Source organism: Trichoplusia ni, chromosome 20 (assembly GCF_003590095.1).
Source record: "Trichoplusia ni isolate ovarian cell line Hi5 chromosome 20, tn1, whole genome shotgun sequence".
NCBI classification, from domain to species: domain Eukaryota; kingdom Metazoa; phylum Arthropoda; class Insecta; order Lepidoptera; family Noctuidae; genus Trichoplusia; species Trichoplusia ni.
The window spans coordinates 6,994,287-7,018,548 of record NC_039497.1 but is presented as its reverse complement, the minus strand read 5'-3'; the positions used below and the strand labels follow the sequence as shown (position 1 = coordinate 7,018,548).

The window sequence follows — 24,262 nt, the reverse complement described above, 5'->3', positions numbered from 1 at the left end:
TTATATCGTAGACCTAAATAGACCATAGAAGTCATGAAAAGGTATAATATTTTGACCAATTCGCTTCCATGGCCAATCTATACGAGCGGACTCGTCAGGCAAAGGCGAATAAAAAAAATACATCACAAAAGTATGAATTGTTATTCATTCTTTAGGCAATGTCAAGCCCTGCTCTGGCGAACGCGATTAAAGCCCTAAAGTCCAAGACAAAATAATGCATAATATTAGAACAATAAAGGCTATAATCGCGTGTCCCGTAGTCAGCTACTTAGGAAGTAAAATTATAACATACAATGATTTCAATTGCACTTTTTGCATAACACTTAACTGTTAATATAATTATGTATAGAATATTAAAAATGTATATTTTACATTAACGAATATGATTTTTACTGTAATATGAATTTCTTAATTGTAATTTATTTTTTTAATTATTTATTTTATGTTGTTTTTGACAATTGGTTGTTTATTTTCATTTTCTAATATTATTGAAGTTTTCGATTTTGTTGAATTTGGCCTATTTCGAAGACTAACCATTGGAGGCCTAAACTCGTATTATTAGTGTATTTTTTGTATGTATTTAGACGATTTCTGTTTGACGATGCGAGAATAAACTTGTATTACTGATATTACGTCTTTTTGATTGCTTTTACCCTGTCATTTTAGTCGCCTGACTCGCGACTGTGAAGGTTCTGTATAAATAAGTTACACTAAACAATTCACTTGGATAAAAAATAAATAAAATATCCATTTATTTGTGGGTTCCAACAAATTTATTCCTGTCACTATAGTTGCTTAAACCCCTATCTTTACTTTTAACTGGAAAACATCATCTGTGAAAATTTCAACCGTTTACCTACGATATTATTCATTTGGTTCACGACATCCTGACGGACGGACAGACAGCAGTGCCTCAAAAGTATTGGCATTTTACCCTTTAGATAACGAACCTCAAAAAGACAAAACACAAATGACATAAATTACTAAACGGAAATGGATAAATTCATGCAAAGTGTATTCATTAGTATCAGTACTTAAAACAGTCATTTACACGTGGAACATAACACCAGCTCTGTGCCTCAGTTTATTACTGGCTGATAAATAAAAATGCGGAAGAATCTCATTATTGTACTATATACACTACCTAGGTATAGTAGGTATAACATTGTGGTTTCTTAGGTTTACGCGAATGTTAGACATTGAAATGAAACTACTTTTACGGATTTTTTCGCGGTTTAATTTTAGACTTTAGTTCCCAACGTCTGTCCGTGACAGCCGTGCCCTGGTAAGTGACGACACACAAGATTTTAAATCACTGTACCCTCTTCATTTATCATCAGAAAAATACAAATACATTTTTTTTTAAATCTGTCTGACGGACTTAACAGTTTTTTTGATGATGTCAAATACCGTATTAGATCGACTACTTCGGTCAGACGTGTCTGCTTGAGCGATCTACGTCTATACATCGTCATGTTTCAGTTTTAATAAGCTGAATAAACGTACAGAATGTACCAGATACTTAGGTACTACCTCTGTCCGTCATGAAAGCAATTATATAAAATGACACAACGTAAGACACAGTCTTAATTGTGTGTTTACAACAAGTAGTCATGTCGAAAATTGAATTTACTGTCAACGGAAAATTATGTTCAGGTAAGAAAAGTCACTTTATTTTACTTAAATTTAATGCTATTTCTCTCTTATTTATATATTTAAGGTAAATTTGAGTTATCCCGGCTTTTTTTCTGGAGTTTTAGTTTCATTTGATGTGTCAATGTTGTTATTTTTTGTGCTACAGCTAATTTTATTTATCGTGTGAGTTATTTTGTAATAACTACTAATTGATACTAGTTATTAAACTTTAAAAGAACTTGAATTTCGTTTGGGTTTTCTAATATTTTTTCTATACAACGATAAAATAAAATAAGTAGCAGAACATTTAGACTTTTGCAAAAATATAAAATAATTCCTGATCTGTGTCTACTTCATCTGGAGTTAATTTTTGCATTACTAAAATAACGAAAAACAAATCTCACTAAGAGCAGTCGATCCGGTGATTCGATTAGATCTACAACTTGTCAAATTTCACATCTTTGTACTGTTTCATATTATAGACTTCCATGGATATATTAAGTCTATTTCAAGTATCCACAAGCATATAGTAAGATTTATTATTGGAAAAGATTATTTTCATTTCATTTTTTTTTACACACACATTGACACCTTGCGTTACCTAAATCTCGGCATAATCTCATTAACATTTAAATAGATAACTGGTTAATAAAAATTACACACCTGTCAACCTACTCCTGTAGGTGCTTCCTTATTTAAAATAGCATTTAAGTAATTATGTTTTATGTGTATATGAGTAGTGTAATTGGTTTTTACCGTTCTATTCTATTCAATAAATAAATAAATAAATAAAGAAACCGCGCGTTTCAGCAAATTAATAACAGTTTATGTACGTGTTACAATAATAACACACTTAAAAGTTTATGATTTAACCTCACGTGAGAAAACATCACAACACCTGATTAGACATCGCATGTGAAAAATAATTTCAGTAGACAATAATTAACAATGCAAATTATATGGGTTAATTACTTTTCAACGACCTGCTAAATTCTTTCATTAAATCTTATATTTATACGTATGTTTTTTTTTTTGTAAAAAAAATGAACGTGTTACATAGTAAAATAACAATGGCCTTTGCGTTACAAACCTTTGATAATCAAGAATCATCTTTCTTTGCATCTTATTATGTGTAGAACTTCTAAACTTACGACACAACAAAGGTAAGCTTGAAAAATTCTACTTATATCGATCCGGGTCTAAAACCTTACTGTCCATAGCTTATAAGGATCAAAGGATGTTCATTCGATTTAGCCGCAGTGGAATCTTTTTCTTACATAGATACGTTCTAAATATCGATTACCAACTTCCTTCACGTAAACGAACAGAGTTCTCAGATCGTTATCAAAATTTGTATGTATGGACGTAGATTAGGTTAGCTTAGTAATTAATAGGACTGCATGAGATAGAAGTAGTTTGCATCGCGTTCCCGTGACCTCAGGGATAAGGGAAGGCTGAAGCGCTCCTTCGATTTAAGCCGGTAAGAGTCCAATCCTCTCCGCGTTCCCCAGGGCGGAGAAAGTCAATTATAAATTCCCCGGGCGAAAAAAAAGCTTATTAATGGAGAAATCTGCATTTGTGTCCGCAGTGGACGGGAGTCTCTCCCGCGAGACGTCTCTGAACGCGTACCTGCGCTACGTGCTATGCCTGCCGGGCACCAAGGCCATGTGCCACGAGGGCGGCTGCGGCTCCTGCATCGTCATGGTGCGCGCCCGCCGACACCCTAGCGGGAAACTCGAGACCTTTTCCGTCAACTCTGTAAGTACCAACATGGCAGACCTATTTTTGTTATAACAGGACCCATAATGCTCCAAAATGTATGTATGTATAATATATCCCTTTTGTACCTACCACCTAAGTTCACATTTTGGAATGCAATTAACGTATTGGGTATAAGGTATAGGTACCACACGAAAACCAGCAACTGACCAACGACAACAATCTATTCTGGGAAGAAAACGATATTCATTATTTTGCAAAAACGTTTTTTTTTTATCAGATATAAGAGGATGACTAAGCTTTAGGCCAATAAGAATTTCCTTGTATTTGTGGCAGAAAGGCCCCTAACGACCTAGTAACCAGGCCTAACGCAAGCGGCTAAATTTCGATCGGATTCACTGTTTTTTGACATTTTTAACTGACTAAAACATACGTTTTTTCCATAGTGGTAAAGACAAGTTTTTCCTGTTTACTTACGTGCAGTTTCGGTATTTTACGGAAACAACTGTTTTTTTATGTAATATTTATTGATATTGCCAAGTAATTTGGCAAGTCACGCAATGACTCAGAATAATATGTACCTACTTGTAACATTAAAAGTAAATAACTGTGTCTACCCAGTCTCTATGATGACACAAGTTTTATGCAAAGTTGGATGGCGTACGTGATGAAACCGCTCTCGATTTTTTGTAGATTTGTTTATCTTGTTTATTTTACGAAACTTTCAAATCATGATAATAGCTGGAAGTAAAATCGACTACCCACTTGATTAATTATTATTTAATTTAATAACATACAACTCATATGCGTAATTTTTTAATCTTTTTTAATACATTTTTTTTGTAAGTATAAACCTTATGCAGGTATATTATAAATTTATTGAAATACTCTGCATTAGTTTATACACTTGAATTTGAAAATTGTCTGGACTTTAAAGGAGACTGCGACCCCTGAGTTTGTTTCGACATTTTTTCTTAGGGTAGTCAGCTAGGAAATGTCGGCTCCATCGTTCTCAAAAAAGACACGTAAAAGTGATAAAATATCCTATTTGCAGAATAAATAATTTCATTTAATTTCATTTCATTAGTATCTAATAATAATAAACTTCTACAAAATCTTGCTTCATATGAGAGGCGAAAGATATAAAATATTTGCTAATGGACCCTCCATTAGCGAAGAATCCAAATCTTCTTTTTCAGGGATCAGAGTTCTAGGCCAACCACCTTTGACGTAAATTAACACACCCTTTGTAAAAACATGTAGTAGAATTTTATTACCGATCATTTACATTTATATTTTAGTGTCTGGTGCTGGTCTTCTCTTGCCATGGATGGGACATAACAACTGTTGAAGGGGTCGGAAACCGTTTGAAAGGATATAGCGATGTTCAGAAGCGGCTCGTCGCGTTCAACGGCACCCAGTGCGGGTATTGCTCTCCTGGATGGGTCATGCATTTGACGAGGTGAGTCAACCTTGGATCTCTAAATTTAATAACATTGGCTTGTAGCTTGTAGGTAGAGCAGATAAAAATATAGATGTTGGTTTTTGTTTAAAAGGACAGCTTTTTGAAAAGCCCAAGGCGGAAAATTGATTCTTCAGTTGCCTCGATGACGAACATGATGATGTAATAAACTTGAAAGTTCTCTTTATCGGAAGGTGTTTCTGTGATAACACGAATTCATTATTTTCCTTTTACAGTTTACAAGACAAGAACCTCACTATGGCCGAGCTAGAGAACTCTTTTGCCAGTAACACGTGTCGGTGTACCGGGTTCAGGCCGATCCTAGACACGATCAAATCGTTCGCCATCGACGCGACTCCGGAGCTGCGGCAACAGGTCAGAGACATCGAGGAGGCCGGCGTCGGCGCCTGCGGCAAGAGCTGCGGCGGCTGCACGAGGAAGTGCTCCATACAGAGTGACGGCAGCGACTGGAGCGTCGTCGAAGAACTAGAAAAGGAAAGCACCATTTATTTGGACTTTGGGAAGTCGAAATTCTTTAAGGTCTACGAAGAAAATGAGATATTCGAAATTTTGGACAAGTATGGACTGGATTCGTATATGCTCATTGATGGAAATACTGGAAAAGGTAAATCAAACTTTGAAATAACACAAATAAGAAACAACAAGAGAACAAATTAATTACTTTTAATTAATATTATAAAGCGGAAGATTTTGAAGCAGAACTAGTGGTTCAAAGTGAAAAATTATTTTTGTGTTCATCATCATTCATCGAGGAAGGTTTTAGGCTATAAAAAATCACGCTGCAACTAATAGGAGCGAAGATACAATGGAAAATGTGGCAAAAACCAGGAAAAATATTCATCTTCAAAAATTCCTAACTTAGATTTTCTAACCACGCGGACGATGTCGCGGGCAACAGCTAGTTAATTAATATTTTTTTCGTCTTATTTCAGGAATTGTAGAGAACTTTGAATATCCAAATCATTTGATCGATATAAGCGGAGTAACGTCATTGAAAACTTACACTTTCGATCAGAATCTCGTGCTTGGAGCCAACGTGTCTCTCCAAGACTGCATCTCGATATTCACGGATGCCGCGAAGAATAAAAGTGAATTCGCATATTTGGCTGAATTCGCCAAACATTTCGACCTTGTTGCTCATATACCTGTTAGGACCGTAAGTATTCACGACTTTGAAGAAAATATTATGATTATTGATGAATTAAGAAATCTAAATAATTTTAGTAATCTACGTAATCTTTCAGATTGGTTCAATTGCTGGGAATCTAATGTATAAGCGCGCAGTACCAACTTATCAATCAGATGTCTTCTTACTATTTGAATGCGTGGGTGCTAGGGTTACAGTTCGTAAGTACATATAGAAGTAAATTATTTTATGTATTGGGACTTTCATGAATGCTTACTCGAGTCATTTAGTGATTTTATTTTTGTAACGCGACGAAATACATATATTATACTTACTTTAAATATGATTCTACTTTTGATGGCAATGATCGTGGCATGTCTCTACTCCTTATTTTAAAGGTTTTTTATCTGCGTCATGCTCCCTTAGTCGTCATTGCCTGCGGTGGCGTTTTGGGTCGGGTCACCTCCTTCCCTCTAATATGGCGAGGGAGGTGATGGCTGACCCTTGCGTAATGCTCGTGAACGGGTGCTGCTTGTGGTGACTGGTCGTACTGCTGTCTTGGTTGTTAGTTTATTAAATAGATCAAATAAGTCATACCCCACCCTCTGTAAACACTGTCTTATTTTGCAGCGTTTCCTTAATAATCAATTTAGGTGTAAATATATTTATGTAAAAAAGCGACAGCGTGCTATGTTGTGGAGTTTGTTGCGCCGTTTTTTCTTCACAGCTAGAGCACTTAGGAAGCGGTGAAGGGAGGGCGATACGGGGAGCTGTCTGTATATTTTGACATTCAATAAGTGCTACTTTGTAGCCTATTTTGAATAAATGGATTTTGATTTGATTGAAAAGGGTAAAAACGGATCCCTAATAATGAGGCACCACTCTCAGTCTGTCCGTCGGTCAACAGTTTCTAACAATATTACGAGTCCCACTCACATCTGATGGTTTTTTTTTCAAATCATGGGTCGATTTCCAATAACGGCGTATGCGACTAAGTTTATACGATGGTTATTCCTATAAAAGGTTTTCGCTACAGGCAATAGACGGGGTAAAACCACAACGATGACTCTAACAAAGTTCTTGAACTATGACATGAAGGGAATGCTGATGGTGAACGTCGAACTGCCGCCGCTAAGTAACTCGCACATCTTCAGGAGTTATAAGGTAAACAGTTTTCTCAAATTAGGGATATCAGTCACGGAACTAGAGCAGTTTTTTGGGCTATTTTTAATGAAGACCGAGGATTCGTTTAAAATATGATCAGACAGAAAAGACTAACCTAAACAAAAACTACACTTTGAACCTTGAATAAAGTTCAAACATAGAATGATAGGGGCGAAAATAGGTCTTCTTGAGAAGACTGCACGAGAGCGCAAAAAAAATATGCAAAGTATAACATCGTTTTATACTTTGCTCAATCATTTTCATTTCAATTTCAACTTTATTATGTTTCCAGATCATGCCAAGAAATCAAAATGCTCTGGCCATCGTGAACGCAGCTTTCCTTATCAAGGTAGGAAAAAGGAATCTGGTTGAAAGTGCCAGCATTGTGTACGGGAATATAGATCCTAAATTCGTCCACGCCTCGAAAACTGAAAGGTATTTGTACCTCAAGAACATTTACTCCGATTGTACTTTGCAAGGAGCCATTAAAGTGTTGAATGATGAGCTGGCGCCTGTGGAGATTCTTGGAGAACCCTCTGTCCAGTCAAGAAAGAAACTGGGCTTAGGACTGTTTTATAAGGTAGCCTTATCTTTTATTTCTGTCCTATTATATTCTACTACTACTACTATCATTTAATAAATCAATGTACCAATTGCTGTTGACTTTTCTCAGCCTCTTCTTTTTGCCTCCCGCTTGCTGTGGAGGGAAGTGGAAAATATTTTTCCGTATCCTATTTACTTCCAAAGCAGTAAATAGTTTACGTGGGAAACACTGAGCTTAACTGCTAGGTGGTGTTCGTTATTTTAGTTGATTTTGGTTTACAGAACTTGCAATGATAGACACGTATAGCGGCTTGACCCAAATTAACACACACTACTTCTCATTTTTTTAGTTTCCGGATACATTTAACAATATCCTTTCTATTCACAGTTTATCCTCAACATTTGCCCAGCCGGCACAGCACTGTCTAAATACGCTTCTGGTGGAGATTTACTCACCAGACCAGTAACATCCAGCAAACAGGACTTCCAAACTGACTCCTCACTGTATCCTATAAACCAGCCTTTAGATAAGCTTGAAGGTGCTCTCCAGTGTTCAGGAGAGGCTGTGTACGCCAACGATATACCTCCAATGCCGAGGGAAGTGTTTGGGGCTTTTGTACTGTCGACTGTACATATAGGAGAGGTCGATACTATTGATGTTGAGGGTGTTTTGGTAAGTGGTCATTATTTTTCTCACTTCACTTTAAAAAATGCAGACATCAAAAGTCACTACTTTGCTGGTGTTTCTTTTAGGCCATTGAAGGCGTTGTTGCGTTATATACAGAAAAAGACATCCCTGGAGTAAACTCTTTCGCTTTCCCCGGCTTCCAACTAGAAACTGAGGACGAAGAAATTCTCGCGACAAAGATCGGTTTCTACGGACAACCGATAGCCATAGTTGTAGCAAAAACTGAAGAGTTAGCTGCGAGAGTAGCTAAGCAGGTTAAAGTTACGTACAAAAATGTTAGCACAGCTGCGCCAGTGTTAACTATTGATGAAGCAAAGAAAGATAGTAAGAGATACGTCGCTTCAGAGTTCACCCTTGAACCAGAAACCAAAGGGAATAACGTTACGAAAGTAATTAAAGGTGTATACGATGTGGAGGCTCAATATCCTTACTTTATAGAGCCGATAACTTGTGTCGTTGTACCAGTTGATAATATTTTGGAAGTCTACGATTCGACGCAATGGATGGATTTAACGCAAGCAGCTGTTGCTAGATCCCTAGGGATCAGTGAAAGCGAGTAAGTATTTAAATAATATGCAAAATCTTAATAACATCGTAAAAATTTCTGGCACCCAATCAAAATTTTATTTTTAGATTTAAATAATCTTTCGCTGGGTAAGAAAAATAGAGACATACCTAATTTAAAATACCTCTCTTCTAGAGTACTACTTAAGGTTCGTCGCGTCGGTGGCGCATTCGGTGGAAAAGTATCTCGGAACGTGCAAGCAGCGACCGCTTGTGCGCTGGTAGCCAAGAAATTAGACGTGCCTTGTAGGTTCATAGAACCGCTGCAGACCAGTTTGGCAATCGTTGGGAGAAGGTTGCCTTGCCAATGTGAATACGAGGTTGGTACTACGATACATTGAGAAAATATTGGTATGATCTCTGACACTTGTCCATCATGGGATATAAATACTATAAATTTAACTGAATATTCATTTTTTTTCTGTTATATTTAGGTGGGTGTTGACGATGATGGTAAAATACAATATCTCATTGCAAACATAATCGAAGATAACGGATGTAACAATAACGAGGGTATTCTCGAATTCACGTTCGGTTCATTCCCTAACTGCTACAAGAAAGAAACCTGGAGTGTGAAAACTGGTACTGTTAATACAGACACGGCGTCTAATTCATACATGAGAGCACCAGGTAAGAAAATAATAGAAGTGTAGGTACATTAACAAGTTTGAAAAGGTTTATGCTAAATTTTTACATGGCTTCGTTATCAAATTTTAGGAACCTGCGAGGCTATATCATCCATAGAGCACATTATGCAGCACATTGCTTTTGCCGTACAGAAAGATCCAACAAGCGTCCGCATCGCAAACATGAGAGAAGAAGACAATGATCTCGAAGAATTAGTAAAGGTTCTTAAACAGGACGCTAACTACGACAGGCGAGTCAAAGAGATCGAACAGTTTAATAAAACCAACAGATGGATGAAGAAGGCTATATCGCTCAATCTCATGGCTTTCCCCATTTTCTATTATGGAAATTACTCTGCTCTTGTTACTATCTACAGAGGTGACGGATCAGTGACTGTCACTTCAGGGGGAATAGAGATGGGTCAAGGCCTCAATACGAAAGTAGCTCAGGTATGTGCTCACGAACTTGGAGTACCAATTGAATTTGTAAAAATAATACCGTGCAACAGTTATGTAGGTGCAAACAATGTATTTTCTGGTTCGAGTATTACAAGCGAAAGTGTGTGCTACGCGGTAATAAAAGCTTGTAAAGTTTTGCGGGAAAGATTGAACCCAATCAGGACGCGAATGGCTGGAGCGTCGTGGTCACAAATCATTACAGCTGCCAGTGAAGAACAAATCGAGCTGACTTCATTGTACATGATGGCGGATACTGATAAGGACCTGAGGAATTACACCTCCTTTGGTGTGGCGATCACTGAGACACAATTGGACGTGTTGACTGGACGGTTCCAAATAGTCCGAACAGATATTTTGGAGGATGTCGGGGTTAGCATTAACCCGAAGCTGGATGTTGGGCAGGTGAGCTTAATGAGGAATAAATTGATGCATATCTTGAAAAAAAATCAGAAGAAGATGATGATTCCAAATCTGGTATTTCATTTTCAGGTGGAAGGTGCTTACGTCCAGGGTGTCGGTTACTTCACGTGTGAGAAGCTGATGTATGATAAAGTGTCGGGCAAGATGGTGAGCAACCGCTCCTTGAAGTACCACGTGCCACTCGCCTCAGACATACCTGTTGAGTTCAACGTCAAATTTAGATACAACTACAGGAACCCTAATGGAGTGCTTGGATCCAAGAGTGAGTATATTGATTAAAAAATGTATAAATCTCCAAAATGTAAGTGTAAAGTGAAAGAGATAGCATGTATTTTTAAATCTGGACTATATTACATTTCAGTTTGGATTTAGAATCTTTAAAGTCCTAATTTATTTTCTCACCATACAGTGATGATGAACAAAACGATTGACTAAGACGTCTGAGTTTAAAACGTGTTAAAATAAATACCTGCTTTAATATGAGCAACATAAATGTTTGAATCAACTAAAATGATTTTGTTGAATGTTTTTTCATTTCACGTAACGTTTTATTTGTTAATTTAATATTACTTTTATATTTTTTTGTTTTAGCTTGCGGAGAGATGGGTATTGCTTTAGGACACGGCGTTACTCACGCGCTCAGGCAGTGTATTATGGAGTCACGTAAGGATTCCGGATATGATCCTAATGAATGGATCTATATACGTAAGTTGTGATTCTTCTACTCCTTGATGTTCTTTATTGAGCCGCAGTCAAAATTGCACTGTATAGCCTACAAATGTGGCTTTCTTTTGGTTAAACATTATTAAAAATCATTTCAGTAAATCCTCTGATAAAAAACGGCTCCCGCATCAAGGAATTAAGTCCTTATGTCGTGGGACGTTTCAAAAACACGGAGACTGTTGCTTATTAAATACTTCACGGTTTGGCGTGGCTACCTCAATCACTAAGCTATCCGTGCTATCAAGATTAACACCTACATTATCAAAAGCTAACCGGTTGACCTTTTTTTGGTAAGGCGGGGGAATCCTCATGCGGGTGTCACTCGCTTGGGGGAGGAAATGGGTAGTGTCAGACTTTTACTGACTAAACCTGAACCGCCGTGCTCCGTCATCCACGTTTTTGTGTCTGTGTACGGCAATGCGTTGCAATCCCTCAAACACTCATAAACTTGACCTCTTCATAATATAGATTGCTATCTTGTCTAAATTTACCAAAACGTCCCCATCGAAATCCCTCATCTCTGTCTTTACCACTTTTGATGAGGTGAATGTCATTCTAAAGTCACGCTCCTATTAAGGGATTACATTAATCACAATATCCTAATCAAAGTATTATCTGGGTTTAGGCTCTTATCTTCTTAATTTATATACGTAAAAAATCCATCACAAAAATTCGAGTTTTATAAGCCATTTATCTAAGTTTATATAAGTATTGTAAGGCTGCCTGAAAGACTTCACAAAAAATCCAATGCAGTCCCACAGTTGGGCAAGGCTTCCCGTCCTAGATTCCCATCTTTCTAGTAACTTATCGTTGATTTTATTTAAATTGTGTAACCGTTCATCAGAAGTTTGGAGAAATCTGGACAAAGCTAAGCTGTGAGGGGTTTCTTAGGAAGTAGGTCCTTCTTAGAATTGGGTAGTTAACAAAAAAAAAAACTAATTACTGCGTCAGATAAATTGCCGAAAAATATCAAATATGTGTTTTTTACTTTTATCGCATAACCCAAAAATCAAGAAAGTGGTTCAGTAAGTTGAAATCTAGTATGACGCTTATTTTCTTTTTAATTTTGACCAACAAGTGACGTCATACTTTTACCATCATTGAGGCCGTCTCAAACATATTCTTCATTGATTATTTAAAATAAAAAATACGTATCCTACATTTTAAGAAATCTTCCCGACGGATTTACTATTTCGTATGCCAATAGACTAAAAAAATGAATAAAAGTATAGTATTCCGGTATAAGGTGTATTACCATCGTTTGTTTTTCTTTTACAGCTGTTCCATACGACACGGAAACTATACTGAAGGCTTTGGATGTGAAACCTGAAGAATTCCTTATTACCAAATAATGAAATAAGGCTATAATGGACCTGAATGAAGTAATTTACTGACGAATGCTGTTCTTATGTTTTGTTGAATTATGAACATACTTAATTTTTTTTTATTAAAAAAAATCCTCATTAAAAAAAAGTTTCTTTTCAAATATTTCGTTGTATTTTTCTACTACAAAAATCAGTTTTAAAATATGAATTTGAATAATTATATAAAAATGTATTTTTTTTTTTATAATTTGTGACGGCTTATTGTTTGTTTTAATAAACTTTTATTTTCAGTTCAGGTCTTCTGTTTACTTTCATACCAAATTATTTCTAAAGTACTACATATTAGGAAATATTCCTTACCGCACATGTTATCGTTTTAAACTTGTGGTTGCAATAAAATGAATGAAAAAAATGAAATGAAAAAAAGATGCATATGTTTACAAACAAGCTAAAAAAGCTTCTTTTAGAAAAATGTTACTATAGCGTCAATGAGTACTTCGAAGATAAAACCATAGCGTAGATAAATAAAGCATAAAGGAATAAATAATAAAAAATAAAAACAAACCTACTAACTTATAGCATATAATTAATATATTATTGAAATATGTAATATAAATTTGTAATGCCTTCTTTTGCTGTGCCCTAACAGGGTCCATAAAATTGTACCTAGCTTTAAGCCTTTTTATTAACATCATTTGTAACATTATGGAATGCATTTAAATATATGAATATGAATATGAATAATTGTTCTAGATTACATTTGAAGCACTAACACAAGGTACCTATTATTTATAAACGCCCTATTTACAAGCGTCATATTATAAGGAAACTTGTTGCAGGTCCTTAGATATAATTATTTATTTCATAATGGTTTCCCAATAAAAACCCGCAAGTCTTTATTGGGATAACTATCATTCAATAGGAAATACTCATATTGCCATTTGGTTATCAAATACAAAACATAAAATTACAGGCCGCAAGGGCAAAAAATCAAAGAACATGTAGGGTTGTAATTATTTAATAATTTATTCAGTCTCGTGGTATCATTCTATTTAGATTCTAGCGTTGATCCAGGAAGCGTAAGATGTGACTCGCGAAAAGGCAGTGGGGAGTCCGATCTGGCAGCCGTCGGCTGAGCCGAAGGAGGTGATACCGACCTGTGTACAACATACAATTAGTAAATTCTGTCACATCAGCAATGAGGTATAAACTCTCAGCCTCATTTTAAAATCTTTGACAAAAGTCACTGAATACTATCAGATTTCTAAGGCTCGCGACTACAATCAAATTCAATTCTGTAATATTGATTCGGGCTTGGGAAAGAGCTTTATGATGAGCCAGTGGAATATTACTTACCAAGACGCGGCTGTCTCCACTCTGAATGGTGAGGGGACCGCCGGAGTCTCCTCCGCAAGTGCTAACGCCACCGGCGCCGCTGGTGCAGAGAGTCGAGTCCACGACGAACTGACCGAAAGTCTCCTGGCACAAGGCGTTGGTGATGATCTGCAGGGTCACGGCGCTCTTGGCTTGAGCAGTACTGATATCAGCAGCTATAATCACAATTGATACATTACATTCCTCCCACAGAAATACCAATCAGTTCTGTGTTTACGCATGGTGGGCTAATTTCAGATGTTCAGACATCATGCAGAGTAAAAAGCTGGAAATTGAAATGTTTTACGGTACTCACTGTCGCTAGTTCTACCGTAGCCGGCAGCTTGAGCCCAGGTGCCGGTGAAATTTTCATTGAGCTGGCTACCGCTGGGCAAAGAAGCGGCGTGGATCACGTCTATAAATTAAAGAATATTGATTAGTTTATCGTGCTACGAAGTCTTGATCAAGTCGAAATGCTAGGTGCGAAGTAATACTCACTGGTGTAGCCAACAAAGTTGTAGCTGATGATGGCAACGTCATTCAGGAGGGTGCTGGGGTCCCAGTTGGCGTACACCTCTACGTCGGAGGTGGTGACACGAGTGCCGCCGACGAAAAGCCAAGAAGATCCGAAGACGAGGGTGAACTGATTAGCCTGGCTGCTAGTGTCTCTCCAGCAGTGAGCTGCAGTCACTGAGCGAGTGTTGGTCAGCATGGTGGACCCGCATACTGAGGTTTGACCGCTTGTCAGGGAGATCACGAGCCCGATCTTTATGAAAGAACAAATAGTTTTTGATGTTATACTTTCTTTGGTACGATGGGGAAAAATGATGGAAGTGAATTTTAACGTACGTACACCGCCACCTGAAATCCGCTGAACCGTAACAGCTAGACTGTTTTTTTCATTTACAGTTGACGTATTTTGAATAAGTAGAATAAACAAGAAATTTTAGCTCTTTATCTACTTTAGCCTGCTCCTAGCTGTCATGATAATGTTTTTGGTCATTCAGTTTATTTTAGCTTTTCAGTATTGGTTTTTACAAATGAAGATCCTAAAATATATAAAACAACTTCTAAAGTAAAAAAACATATAATTATTATTATATGTGAGTACAGTTGAAACAGTATGAAACTTTAGTACAGTTTTAAGTCACCCAATTAGTCGAAAAGTGCAATTTCGTTTACCAGTCAGCAGTTTTTGTTTTAAATTTTTTAGAGAGCTAATTTTGTTTAATATTGGTATCTTACCACTTCTGTTCAAAAGACAACTATTGCGACAAAACAATATCATACCTTTTTTTGTAACAAGTTATTATTTTTCCTCAGAAATGAGTAGCTTAGAATGCCATCGTTAACTATTTGAAAAAAAAATTGAAATACAAGTGTTCTTGTTTTTATCTCTAAGCCCAAATGCCTATTTCAGCACTCTCGTCACCGGCCCATTAGCTCAGTTGGTTAGAGCGTCGTGCTAATAACGCGAAGGTCGCGGGTTCGATCCCCTCATGGGCCATAATTCAATTCGCTTCTTATATTTTAGACAATTTTATTCAGTTTCAGTAACAAATAAAATATTTATTTTAATAAGAATTAAAGCAGGACTATAGTTATTACTTATTAGCAAATTGCGATTAAAATTCTACAGTTATTTTGGTATATTATGATTTCCCTACCTTAATTAAATAAATTAATTTAATCGTTCAAAAACGAGCTTGGGACGAGCTTAAAGCTTGGAGTATTTACATTTACATAAATCTCTATTACTATTAATAGAACTTGGGTACGCAACGATGCAGAGTGGGCAAAATGTGATATACATAATTAACAAAATTACTAAATTCCTTAAAAATTGCTGGTTAATTGCAAAGCAGACTAAATCAAAATCAAAAGTTTTAATTTCAAATAGGCCGGTTTCCAAGCACATTTAAAACGTTATAGTATTGACTCTAGTTGCATGGTTCCGAATATACATATTATGCAAGAGACACTGACCAGGAAGGGATAAGTGCCGGCACTGACGACGGATCCACCGACGATTCTGGTTCCATCGAAGTCCACAGCCTGTTCTGCACTCTTGATGCGAGCAGCCTCCTTGATGCCAACAGTCTCGTGGTACCTGAGCACCGGCTCTTCAGCCACAACCAGAGCAGCTAGAGCCGCGACCGCGAAAACAGGCAATAGAAACTTCATGTTGGATTAATATGACACTTAGTTTTTCCAATCTGGTTGATACTCCTTATATAGCATATAGTTATCTAGTCGTCGACTTATCACATCGGATTTAAAATTACAGTGGCAATTATCAGTGGTATTTGATATATTCAGAAGTTTTGTATATGCAGAAGTTACACGATGCGTTATTTTATTTAAAATGTAGATTTTGGGGAAAACAACGCAGTACACTAAAATGATGTGCAATTATATAGTGTATTATGATAAAAGTGCGAGTCGAATTATGGCTGATGCCATAAACTTTTGGGTTATCATTATCAAGAAAAATATTAAAGTTAAGAAGTTTTCGATGAGTATTTTCTTCTTTTTTTTTAATTTTTAACACTTGCTTAAGGAACATTATAAAATATAAACGCTTGCCAAATCTATTTCCTGGGATTTCTCAAAAAAAAAAATTATACATTGTGACGGTTTAATGTTTGCTTTAATAAACTTTTATTTTCAGTTCAGGTCTTCTGTTTACTTTTATATCAAATTATTTCTAAAGTACTACAGATTAGGAAATACTCCTTACTACACATGTTATCGTTTTAAACTTGTGGTTCATATTATAAGGAAACTTGTTGCAGGTCCTTAGACATAATTATTTATTTCATAACAGTTTCCCAATAAAGACCCGCAAGTCTTTATTGGGGTATCTATCATTCAGTAGGAAGTACTCATACCGCCATTTGGTTATCAAATATAAAACATAAAATTACAGGCCGCAAGGGCAAAAATTCAAAGAACATGTAGGGTTGTAATTATTTAATAATTTATTCAGTCTCGTGTTGTAATTCTGTTTAGATTCTAGCGTTGATCCAGGAAGCGTAAGATGTGACTCGCGAAAAGGCAGCGGGGAGTCCGATCTGGCAGCCGTTGGCTGAGCCGAAGGAGGTGATACCGACCTGTGTACAACATACAATTAGTAAATTCTGTCATATCAGCAATGAGGTTTTAACTCTCAGCCTCATTTTAAAATCGGTGTCACTGAATACTATCAGATTTCTAAGGCTCGTGAGTACAATCAAATTCAATTCTGTAATATTGATTCGGGCTTGGGAAAGAGCTTTATTTTATGATGAGCCAGTTGAATATAATTACTTACCAAGACGCGGCTGTCTCCACTCTGAATGGTGAGGGGACCGCCGGAGTCTCCTCCGCAAGTGCTGACGCCACCGGCGCCGCTTGTGCAGAGGGTCGAGTCCACGATGAACTGACCGAAGGTCTGCTGGCAGACAGCGTTGGTGATGATCTGCAGGGTCACGGCGCTCTTGGCTTGAGCAGTGCTGATACCAGCAGCTATTATCAAAATTGATACATTACATTCCATCCCACAGAAATACCGTTGAAGAGGAAGAAAATCAATCAGTACTGTGTTTACGCACGGTGGGCTAATTTCAGATGTTCAGACATCATGCAGAGTAAAAAGCTCAAAATTGAAATGTTTTACGGTACTCACTGTCGCTAGTTCTACCGTAGCCGGCAGCTTGAGCCCAGGTGCCGGCGAAGTTTTCATTGAGCTGGCTACCGCTGGGCAAAGAAGCGGCTTGGATCACGTCTATAAATTAAAGAATATAGATTAGTTTATCGTGCTACGAAGTCTTGATCAAGTCGAAATGCTAGGTGCGAAGTAATACTCACTGGTGTAGCCAACAAAGTTGAAGCTGATGATGGCAACGTCATTCAGGATGGTGCTGGGGTCCCAGTTGGCGTGCATCTCTACGTCGGAGGTGGTGACACGAGTGCCGCCGAAGAAGAGCCAAGAAGATCCGAAGACGAGGGTGAACTGATTAGCCTGGCTGCTAGTGTCTCTCCAGCAGTGAGCTGCAGTCACTGAGCGAGTGTTGGTCAGCATGGTGGACCCGCATACAGAGGTTTGACCGCTTGTCAGGGAGATCACAAGCCCGATCTTTATGAAAGAACAAATAGTTTTCGATGTTATACTTTCTTTTTACGATGGGGAAAAATGATGGAAGTGAATTTTAACGAAACGTACACCGCCTGAAATCCCCTGAACCGTGATAGTTAGACTGTTGTTTTTCTTTACAGTTGACGTATTTTGAATAAGTAGAACAAACAAGAAATTTTAGCTCTTTATCTACTTAAGCCTGCTCCTAGTTGTCATGATAATATTTTTGGTCATTCAGTTTATTTTAGCTTTTCAATATTGGTTTTAACAAATGAAGATCTTAAAATATAATAATATAAAACGACTTAAAAGTTGGTAGGTATATATTCTAAAGTAAAGATATAATCTTTATAATTATTATGATACGCAAGTTTATGAAACTTTAATATAGTTTTAGGTCACCTAATTAGTCGAAAAGAAGTGTAATTGCGGTTAGCAGTCAGCCCGACAGTATAATATTTATTTAACTACTATTTGAAACCTAATAATCATTGAAATACAACTTTTTTTGTTTTTATCTCCAAACCCATATGCCTATTTCAGCACTCTCGTCACCGGCCCATTAGCTTAGTTGGTTAGAGCGTCGTGCTAATAACGCGAAGGTCGCGGGTTCGATCCCCTCATGGGCCATAATTCAATTCGCTTCTTATATTTTAGACAATTTTATTCAGTTTCAGTAACAAATAAAATATTTATTTTAATAAGAATTAAAGCAGGACTATAGTTATTACTTATTAGAAAATTGCGATTAAAATTCTACAGTTATTTTGGTATATTATGATTTCCCTACCTTAATTAAATAAATTAATTTAATCGTTCAAAAACGAGCTTGGGACGAGCTTAAAGCTTGGAGTATTTACATTTACATAAATCTCTATTACTATTAATAGGACTTGGGTACGCAACGATGCAGAGTGGGCAAAATGTGATATACATAATTACTAAATTCCTTAAAAATTGCTGGTTAATTGCAAAACAGACTAAATCAAAATCAAAAGTTTTAATTTCAAATAGGCCGGTTTACAAGCACTTTTAAAACGTTATAGTATTGACTCTAGTTGCATGGTTCCGAATATATGTACTATGGAAGATAGACTGACCAGGAAGGGATGAGTGCCGGCACTGACGACGGATCCACCGACGATTCTGGTTCCATCGAAGTCCACAGCCTGTTCTGCACTCTTGATGCGAGCAGCCTCCTTGATGCCCACAGTCTCGTGGTACCTGAGCACCGGCTCTTCAGCCACAACCAGAGCAGCTAGAGCCGCGACCGCGAAAACAGGCAATAGAAACTTCATGTTGGATTAATATGACACTTCGTTCTTCCAATCTGGTTGATACTCCTTATATAGCATATAGTTATCTAGTCGTCGACTTATCACATCGGATTTAAAATTACAGTGGCAATTATCAGTGGTATTTGATATGTAGTTACACGATGCGTAATTTTATTTAAAATGTAGATTTTGTGTATTATGATAAGAGTGCGAGTCGAATTGACGGTTGTGCCGTTCGCTGAAATCGTCTGAAGAAACAAAAACTTTCAATGATCACTGGTGATCATTATCAAGAAGAAAATTAAAGTGAAGGTAAAGGGAAGAAAAAAAGGAACGGTTATCAAACCGTTGCTTTTCGATGATAATTTTCTTCTTTTTATTTTAATTTTTAACCCTTGCATACGGAACCTGACACACCAAAATATAAATAATACCTAATCTATTTCCTGGGTTTGTCATTAGATATGAAGTTGTACTTCAAATCAAAACAAATTAACTGTTATCTTGTGATAGGGAAATCCAGTTTTAGCTAGGATACTAAAATGATTAATTCATTTTTTAACGACGACGGTTTATACATCCGTCAATGCATTGAAAGCCAAAGTTGTTTGTGAAAACCACATGTTTTTTTGGTTCAAGGTTCTTCTTAAGATACCAACAAATCTAAGATATCTTTAAATAAAAAGAATTAAATCATCAGAACAGAGTATGGCAAAAGTATTTCTGAACTTCTAATCTATTGTCTTCTAAATAAATATTTTGGGTGGTGAAAACGCTTAATTTAAGTAGCAAAAGAGAATTAGAGTCCATCATATTTTGTCATTTAGCGTGATTGATATACTTAAAAATAAATAACTAAGTTACTTTTAATTAATCATTTATTTAAATCGTTAAACTTTAAGTACGTTGCTATTTAGCAAATATATCGCAAGACTGAATAAATATTCAGTCTCGTTTTTGCTTAGATTCTAGCCTTGTAGCGTTGATCCAGGAAGCAAAAGATGCGACTCTGGTGAAGGCAGCGGGAAATCCGAGCTGGCAGCCATTTTGCGATCCGAATGAGGTGATACCAATCTACAAAAGAATAATCGTTAATAAACAGTTGGAAAAATTGTTAACATCTCAATAATAATAAACAATCGAAATTGATTGATTTGCTATGAACCAAAAATGTTAGTAATATTTTTTAAGAACAATAGCGTGACCATTAGGCCGCGGCTATTCACGGTAAATGAAAAAAAAACTGTCAAAATAGGTTCATCCAGTCCGAAGTTCCGAGGTTACAAACATAAAAAGCCGACGAATTGAGAAGTCTTTATTTTATAAGTTGGTTTTCTTGCGTTTCGTTTGTAGCAAATAAACTGCACCATTTTAAAATCTGTCATTCTTATGATTGATTCAATCTCCATTTTATGGATGTTTTCGTTTAATTTATATGGATTTTCTAAATCGAAGAGATACTAACCAGGCCGCGGTTGGTTCCAGTGTCGATAGTGAGGGGACCACCGGAGTCTCCACCGCAAGTGCTGGTGCCACCGGCGCCGCTGGTGCAGAGGGTCGAGCTGATGATGGCAGAACCAAACGACTGCTGGCACCAGAAGTTGGTGATGCAGCGTGACGTGGCTCTTGGCTTGGAAGAGACCGATACCAGCACCTGTGGATAAAGCATTTTTGTTAACCAGGGTACACCAAGTCTTTTAGGTTTAAATTAACCTAACATTCGATTTCGACATTTTATTTTCAAATATTTTTACTCCATAATAAGATCGAATTACGGGAAAAAGAGAGATTATTTTTTCTAATTTAAAACACTGAACGCACACTGACAGTAAAAATGAAAAATTCAAGATGAAGTGCGGTGTGCGGATACTAATTTATTTAATTAAATAGTAGTGTCGGGCCCTCGTACAAAGGCGAGAGTGAACATACGGAACTGGGTAGATAAATTGGTAAAGGTGGCTTAGGGGTCATCGTCCTGATAGTGTGTTTATTAGGGCATAACTATTTGGGGCGTTTAAAAATGTCTATTATAATATAAGTAACGACTTTGATATAATAATAAGTTACTCACTGTCGCTAGTTCTACCGTAGCCGACAGCCTGAGCAAATGGGAATGCGAAGTGGTTGGTGAGCTGGGAACCAATTGGCAGGTTAACTTTCTGAATCAGGTCTGAAACATTAAAATACTAGTTAGCAGATTTTGTTACAAAATGATAGATGATAACTAAGTATGTCGAGAAAGATGGGTCAATAGTATCACTTACTGTTGTAACCAACCCAGTTGAAGCTGATGATAGAAACATCATTTTGAATAGTGCTGGGGGTCCAGTTGGCGTGCATCTCAACGCTGGAGGTGGTTATGCGGGTTCCGCCGATGAAAAGGAAAGCAGGGCCGAAGACCAGAGTGAATGAGGTGGCCTTGCGTAAAAAATACCAAACCATACAATTTTCAAGGAGGTTCCTCACCAAAAGTGTAAAAAGGTAATGCTCTGTCTTTGCCTGATTTCAATTTATGAAACGTAAAGTACAAAAAAAAAAACAAATCTTTAATTTTCAAAGAATCAAAACAGTTTTACATCGCATACGAATGGAAATCAAATAGGAAATGGCCTAAAACAGAGTGTTGCAATAAGTATAAGATGACTAGATGTAACATTAGGCTTTCTGGTTTAATAGAAAAATTCACGAGTAAGTCGGAAGTAAATAAGCGTTTATATTAACAAAACACATAACTACCCTCGTTTCGGATAGTTGTAGTTAATAGTTGACGAATGTCATAACAATTATTCTCAAGTAAGTGACATGTTATGTTTTTTTCAAACTAAGTGAAAAATATCTACTGAACAAATGTCCAAATAACCTCATTTTAGATTAACGTCTCTATATCAGTCAGATTGGGCAAAACAAATCAGATTATATCACGTGATTTCATAAACAAGGAATGGATTTGGTTCTTTGTTTTTTTGTGAACTGGGCCGCAGGGACAATAAAAATCAATATATGAATTAACTACTTTAAAATATATTTCCGTTGTTAAATTCAGTAAACATTTACAGTCTAGCGCTGATCCAGGAGGCGAAAGATGTTACTCTGGCAAAGGCGGCGGGGAATCCTTTCTGGCAACCACTGGCTGATCCGAAGGAGGTGATACCAATCTGTGAACAGATAATAAGCATTTTAGATCATCATCATTCTAGCCTTCTTCCAAATAATCTACAGCAGGAATCCACAATTTAACGTGCCTTCCGAAACAACGAGGAACTTTTAATGGCATAGTTCCACAGAAAGACCGTGTCGAGTATAAGTAATAAATAGGGTTCTGATCTAAAATATTTTAAATATTAAATATTTTAGATCAGAACCTTATTTATTACTTATACAGATAGCGGTTTGAGAATCAGACAATACTTTTCCTTACGTTATTAGATATGCAATGGGTAAGATACTGACCAAGACACGGTTGTTTCCAGAGCCGATGGCAAGAGGACCACCGGAATCTCCGTTGCAAGTGCTGGCACCACCGGCGCCGCTGGTGCAGAGGGTGGAGCTGACGATGGCACCGCCGAACGTCTGCTGACACACGGCGTTGGTGATGACCTGGAGCGTCACATGGCTCTTGGTTTGACTCGTGGTGATGCCACCGCTAGCACCTGCGGAAGAATTAAATGTCGGTCATGATTTTTCTTCATATAAAATGGATGAAAGTTAAATTTATCTACAGCGTTAATGATGAAAGGGATGTAAAGGGATTCTGACATCGTCTACAGGACCATGCATACTACACATGGTTGGGAATAATCTATGATCTCCTTGGATAAGTTTAATATACTACGATACACCTTGGTTACTAATTAGTTGAGGGAGTTCAAAGATGGCTAAAGAAGACTTTGAGGAAAATGGTTAGGATTGTCACGAATGAATATTCACGGTACTTGCTTCCTGCTATTCGCAAGCCAAAGCGTCAAACGTTGAGGATGCTACATTCATTTATCTAAGATTACATGAGAGTACTTACTGTCGCTAGTTCTACCGTAGCCGGCAGCCTGGGCCCATGTGCCTGCGAAGTTGTTGTTGAGCTGGGATCCACTTGGCAGGTTTGCCTTTTGGATCACATCTGAAACATTAAAAGCTCTGTTTAGCAGATTGTATCATAAAACAACAGATGATTGAAGATACTGAAGTAGATTGAATAACACTCACTGGTGTAGCTAACCCAGTTGAAGTTGATCATAGCGACATCATTCTGGAGGGTGTTAGGATTCCAGCTACCATGCATCTGAACGTTGGAGGTAGAGACGCGGGTGCCACCGAAGAAAAGAAAAGCAGAACCGAAGACCAAAGTGAATGAAATGGCCTGGTTTTTGCCGTCATTCCAGCAGTGGGCTGCAGTTACTGAACGAGTGTTAGACAGCATTGTGGAGCCACATACTGAAGTTTGACCGTTTGACAGGGTGATCACAAGTCCAATCTGTAACATACATCAAGTTTAAGCATTTAATCATTGTAAGCGTCGATTTGCTACATGAAGTTAGTGTTTAATTAAAGACAGGAAAAAGGTAGGAGACGTCTAAATGAGATGTTTGATTCAGAGGTTAATGAAACTCATGTGACTGACCAGGAACGGGTGGGTCCCAGCGCCAGTGGTGGATCCACCAACGATTCTGGAGCCATCGAAGTCCAATGCCTGCTCGGCGTTCTTGATGCGCGCCGCCTCTGCGATGCCCGCATTCTCATGGTAGTACTTGAGGATGGGCTCTTCGGCGGAAGCCAGCGCAGCCAGTGCCACCGCCGCGAAAACTGTGAGCAGGTACTTCATCGTAGGCTAGTCCAACACTTGATTATTCTCTTCTCAGTATCATTTCTTTATATACGTTACTTGATCTTTACCAGCAGGCTTATCACTCCAGATTAATCAATCAATCTTCTTATCGTTTAAAAGGAAATTACAACTCAAATTAACGAGTTAATAATAAAAATATTTACATTGACTAAAGCATTGATAACAAAAACAGCATGCGC

General features: G+C 37.3%; 4 protein-coding genes, 2 non-coding genes and 1 pseudogene across 6 annotated transcripts; 3 read left to right on the top strand and 4 right to left on the bottom strand.

Annotated features, from left to right (window-relative positions):
* Positions 1-1,558: 1,558 nt before the first annotated feature.
* LOC113503729 (indole-3-acetaldehyde oxidase-like) lies at positions 1,559-12,638 on the top strand. The gene is made up of 16 exons (XM_026885807.1): positions 1,559-1,656; positions 3,224-3,393; positions 4,656-4,816; positions 5,053-5,441; positions 5,770-5,993; positions 6,082-6,184; positions 7,000-7,127; positions 7,420-7,707; positions 8,059-8,343; positions 8,424-8,914; positions 9,059-9,242; positions 9,357-9,552; positions 9,640-10,409; positions 10,497-10,689; positions 11,019-11,132; positions 12,429-12,638. The coding sequence occupies exons 1-16, from the start codon at positions 1,614-1,616 to the stop codon at positions 12,500-12,502; spliced, it is 3,813 nt and encodes a 1,270-aa protein (XP_026741608.1). The 5' UTR covers positions 1,559-1,613; the 3' UTR covers positions 12,503-12,638.
* Positions 12,639-13,477: 839 nt separating this feature from the next.
* On the bottom strand, positions 13,478-16,066 carry LOC113503725 (collagenase-like). The gene is made up of 5 exons (XM_026885799.1): positions 15,836-16,066; positions 14,348-14,615; positions 14,166-14,264; positions 13,832-14,025; positions 13,478-13,632 (listed from the first exon to the last, which is right to left on the bottom strand). Exons 1-5 carry the CDS (start codon positions 16,031-16,033, stop codon positions 13,528-13,530), a joined length of 864 nt encoding a protein of 287 aa, XP_026741600.1. The 5' UTR covers positions 16,034-16,066; the 3' UTR covers positions 13,478-13,527.
* On the top strand, positions 15,283-15,356 carry Trnai-aau. The gene has a single exon. It is a non-coding gene; the product is annotated as a tRNA-Ile (tRNA).
* A 741-nt stretch (positions 16,067-16,807) lies between the features above and the next one.
* On the bottom strand, positions 16,808-19,295 carry LOC113503723 (collagenase-like). The gene is made up of 5 exons (XM_026885798.1): positions 19,067-19,295; positions 17,699-17,966; positions 17,517-17,615; positions 17,163-17,356; positions 16,808-16,962 (listed from the first exon to the last, which is right to left on the bottom strand). The coding sequence occupies exons 1-5, from the start codon at positions 19,262-19,264 to the stop codon at positions 16,858-16,860; spliced, it is 864 nt and encodes a 287-aa protein (XP_026741599.1). The 5' UTR covers positions 19,265-19,295; the 3' UTR covers positions 16,808-16,857.
* Positions 18,523-18,596, top strand: Trnai-aau. The gene has a single exon. It is a non-coding gene; the product is annotated as a tRNA-Ile (tRNA).
* Positions 19,296-20,188: 893 nt separating the features above from the next.
* On the bottom strand, positions 20,189-21,734 carry LOC113503975 (annotated as a pseudogene).
* Positions 21,735-22,242: 508 nt separating this feature from the next.
* Positions 22,243-24,262, bottom strand: LOC113503828 (collagenase-like). The gene is made up of 5 exons (XM_026885926.1): positions 23,859-24,262; positions 23,444-23,711; positions 23,259-23,357; positions 22,694-22,893; positions 22,243-22,398 (listed from the first exon to the last, which is right to left on the bottom strand). Exons 1-5 carry the CDS (start codon positions 24,057-24,059, stop codon positions 22,294-22,296), a joined length of 873 nt encoding a protein of 290 aa, XP_026741727.1. The 5' UTR covers positions 24,060-24,262; the 3' UTR covers positions 22,243-22,293.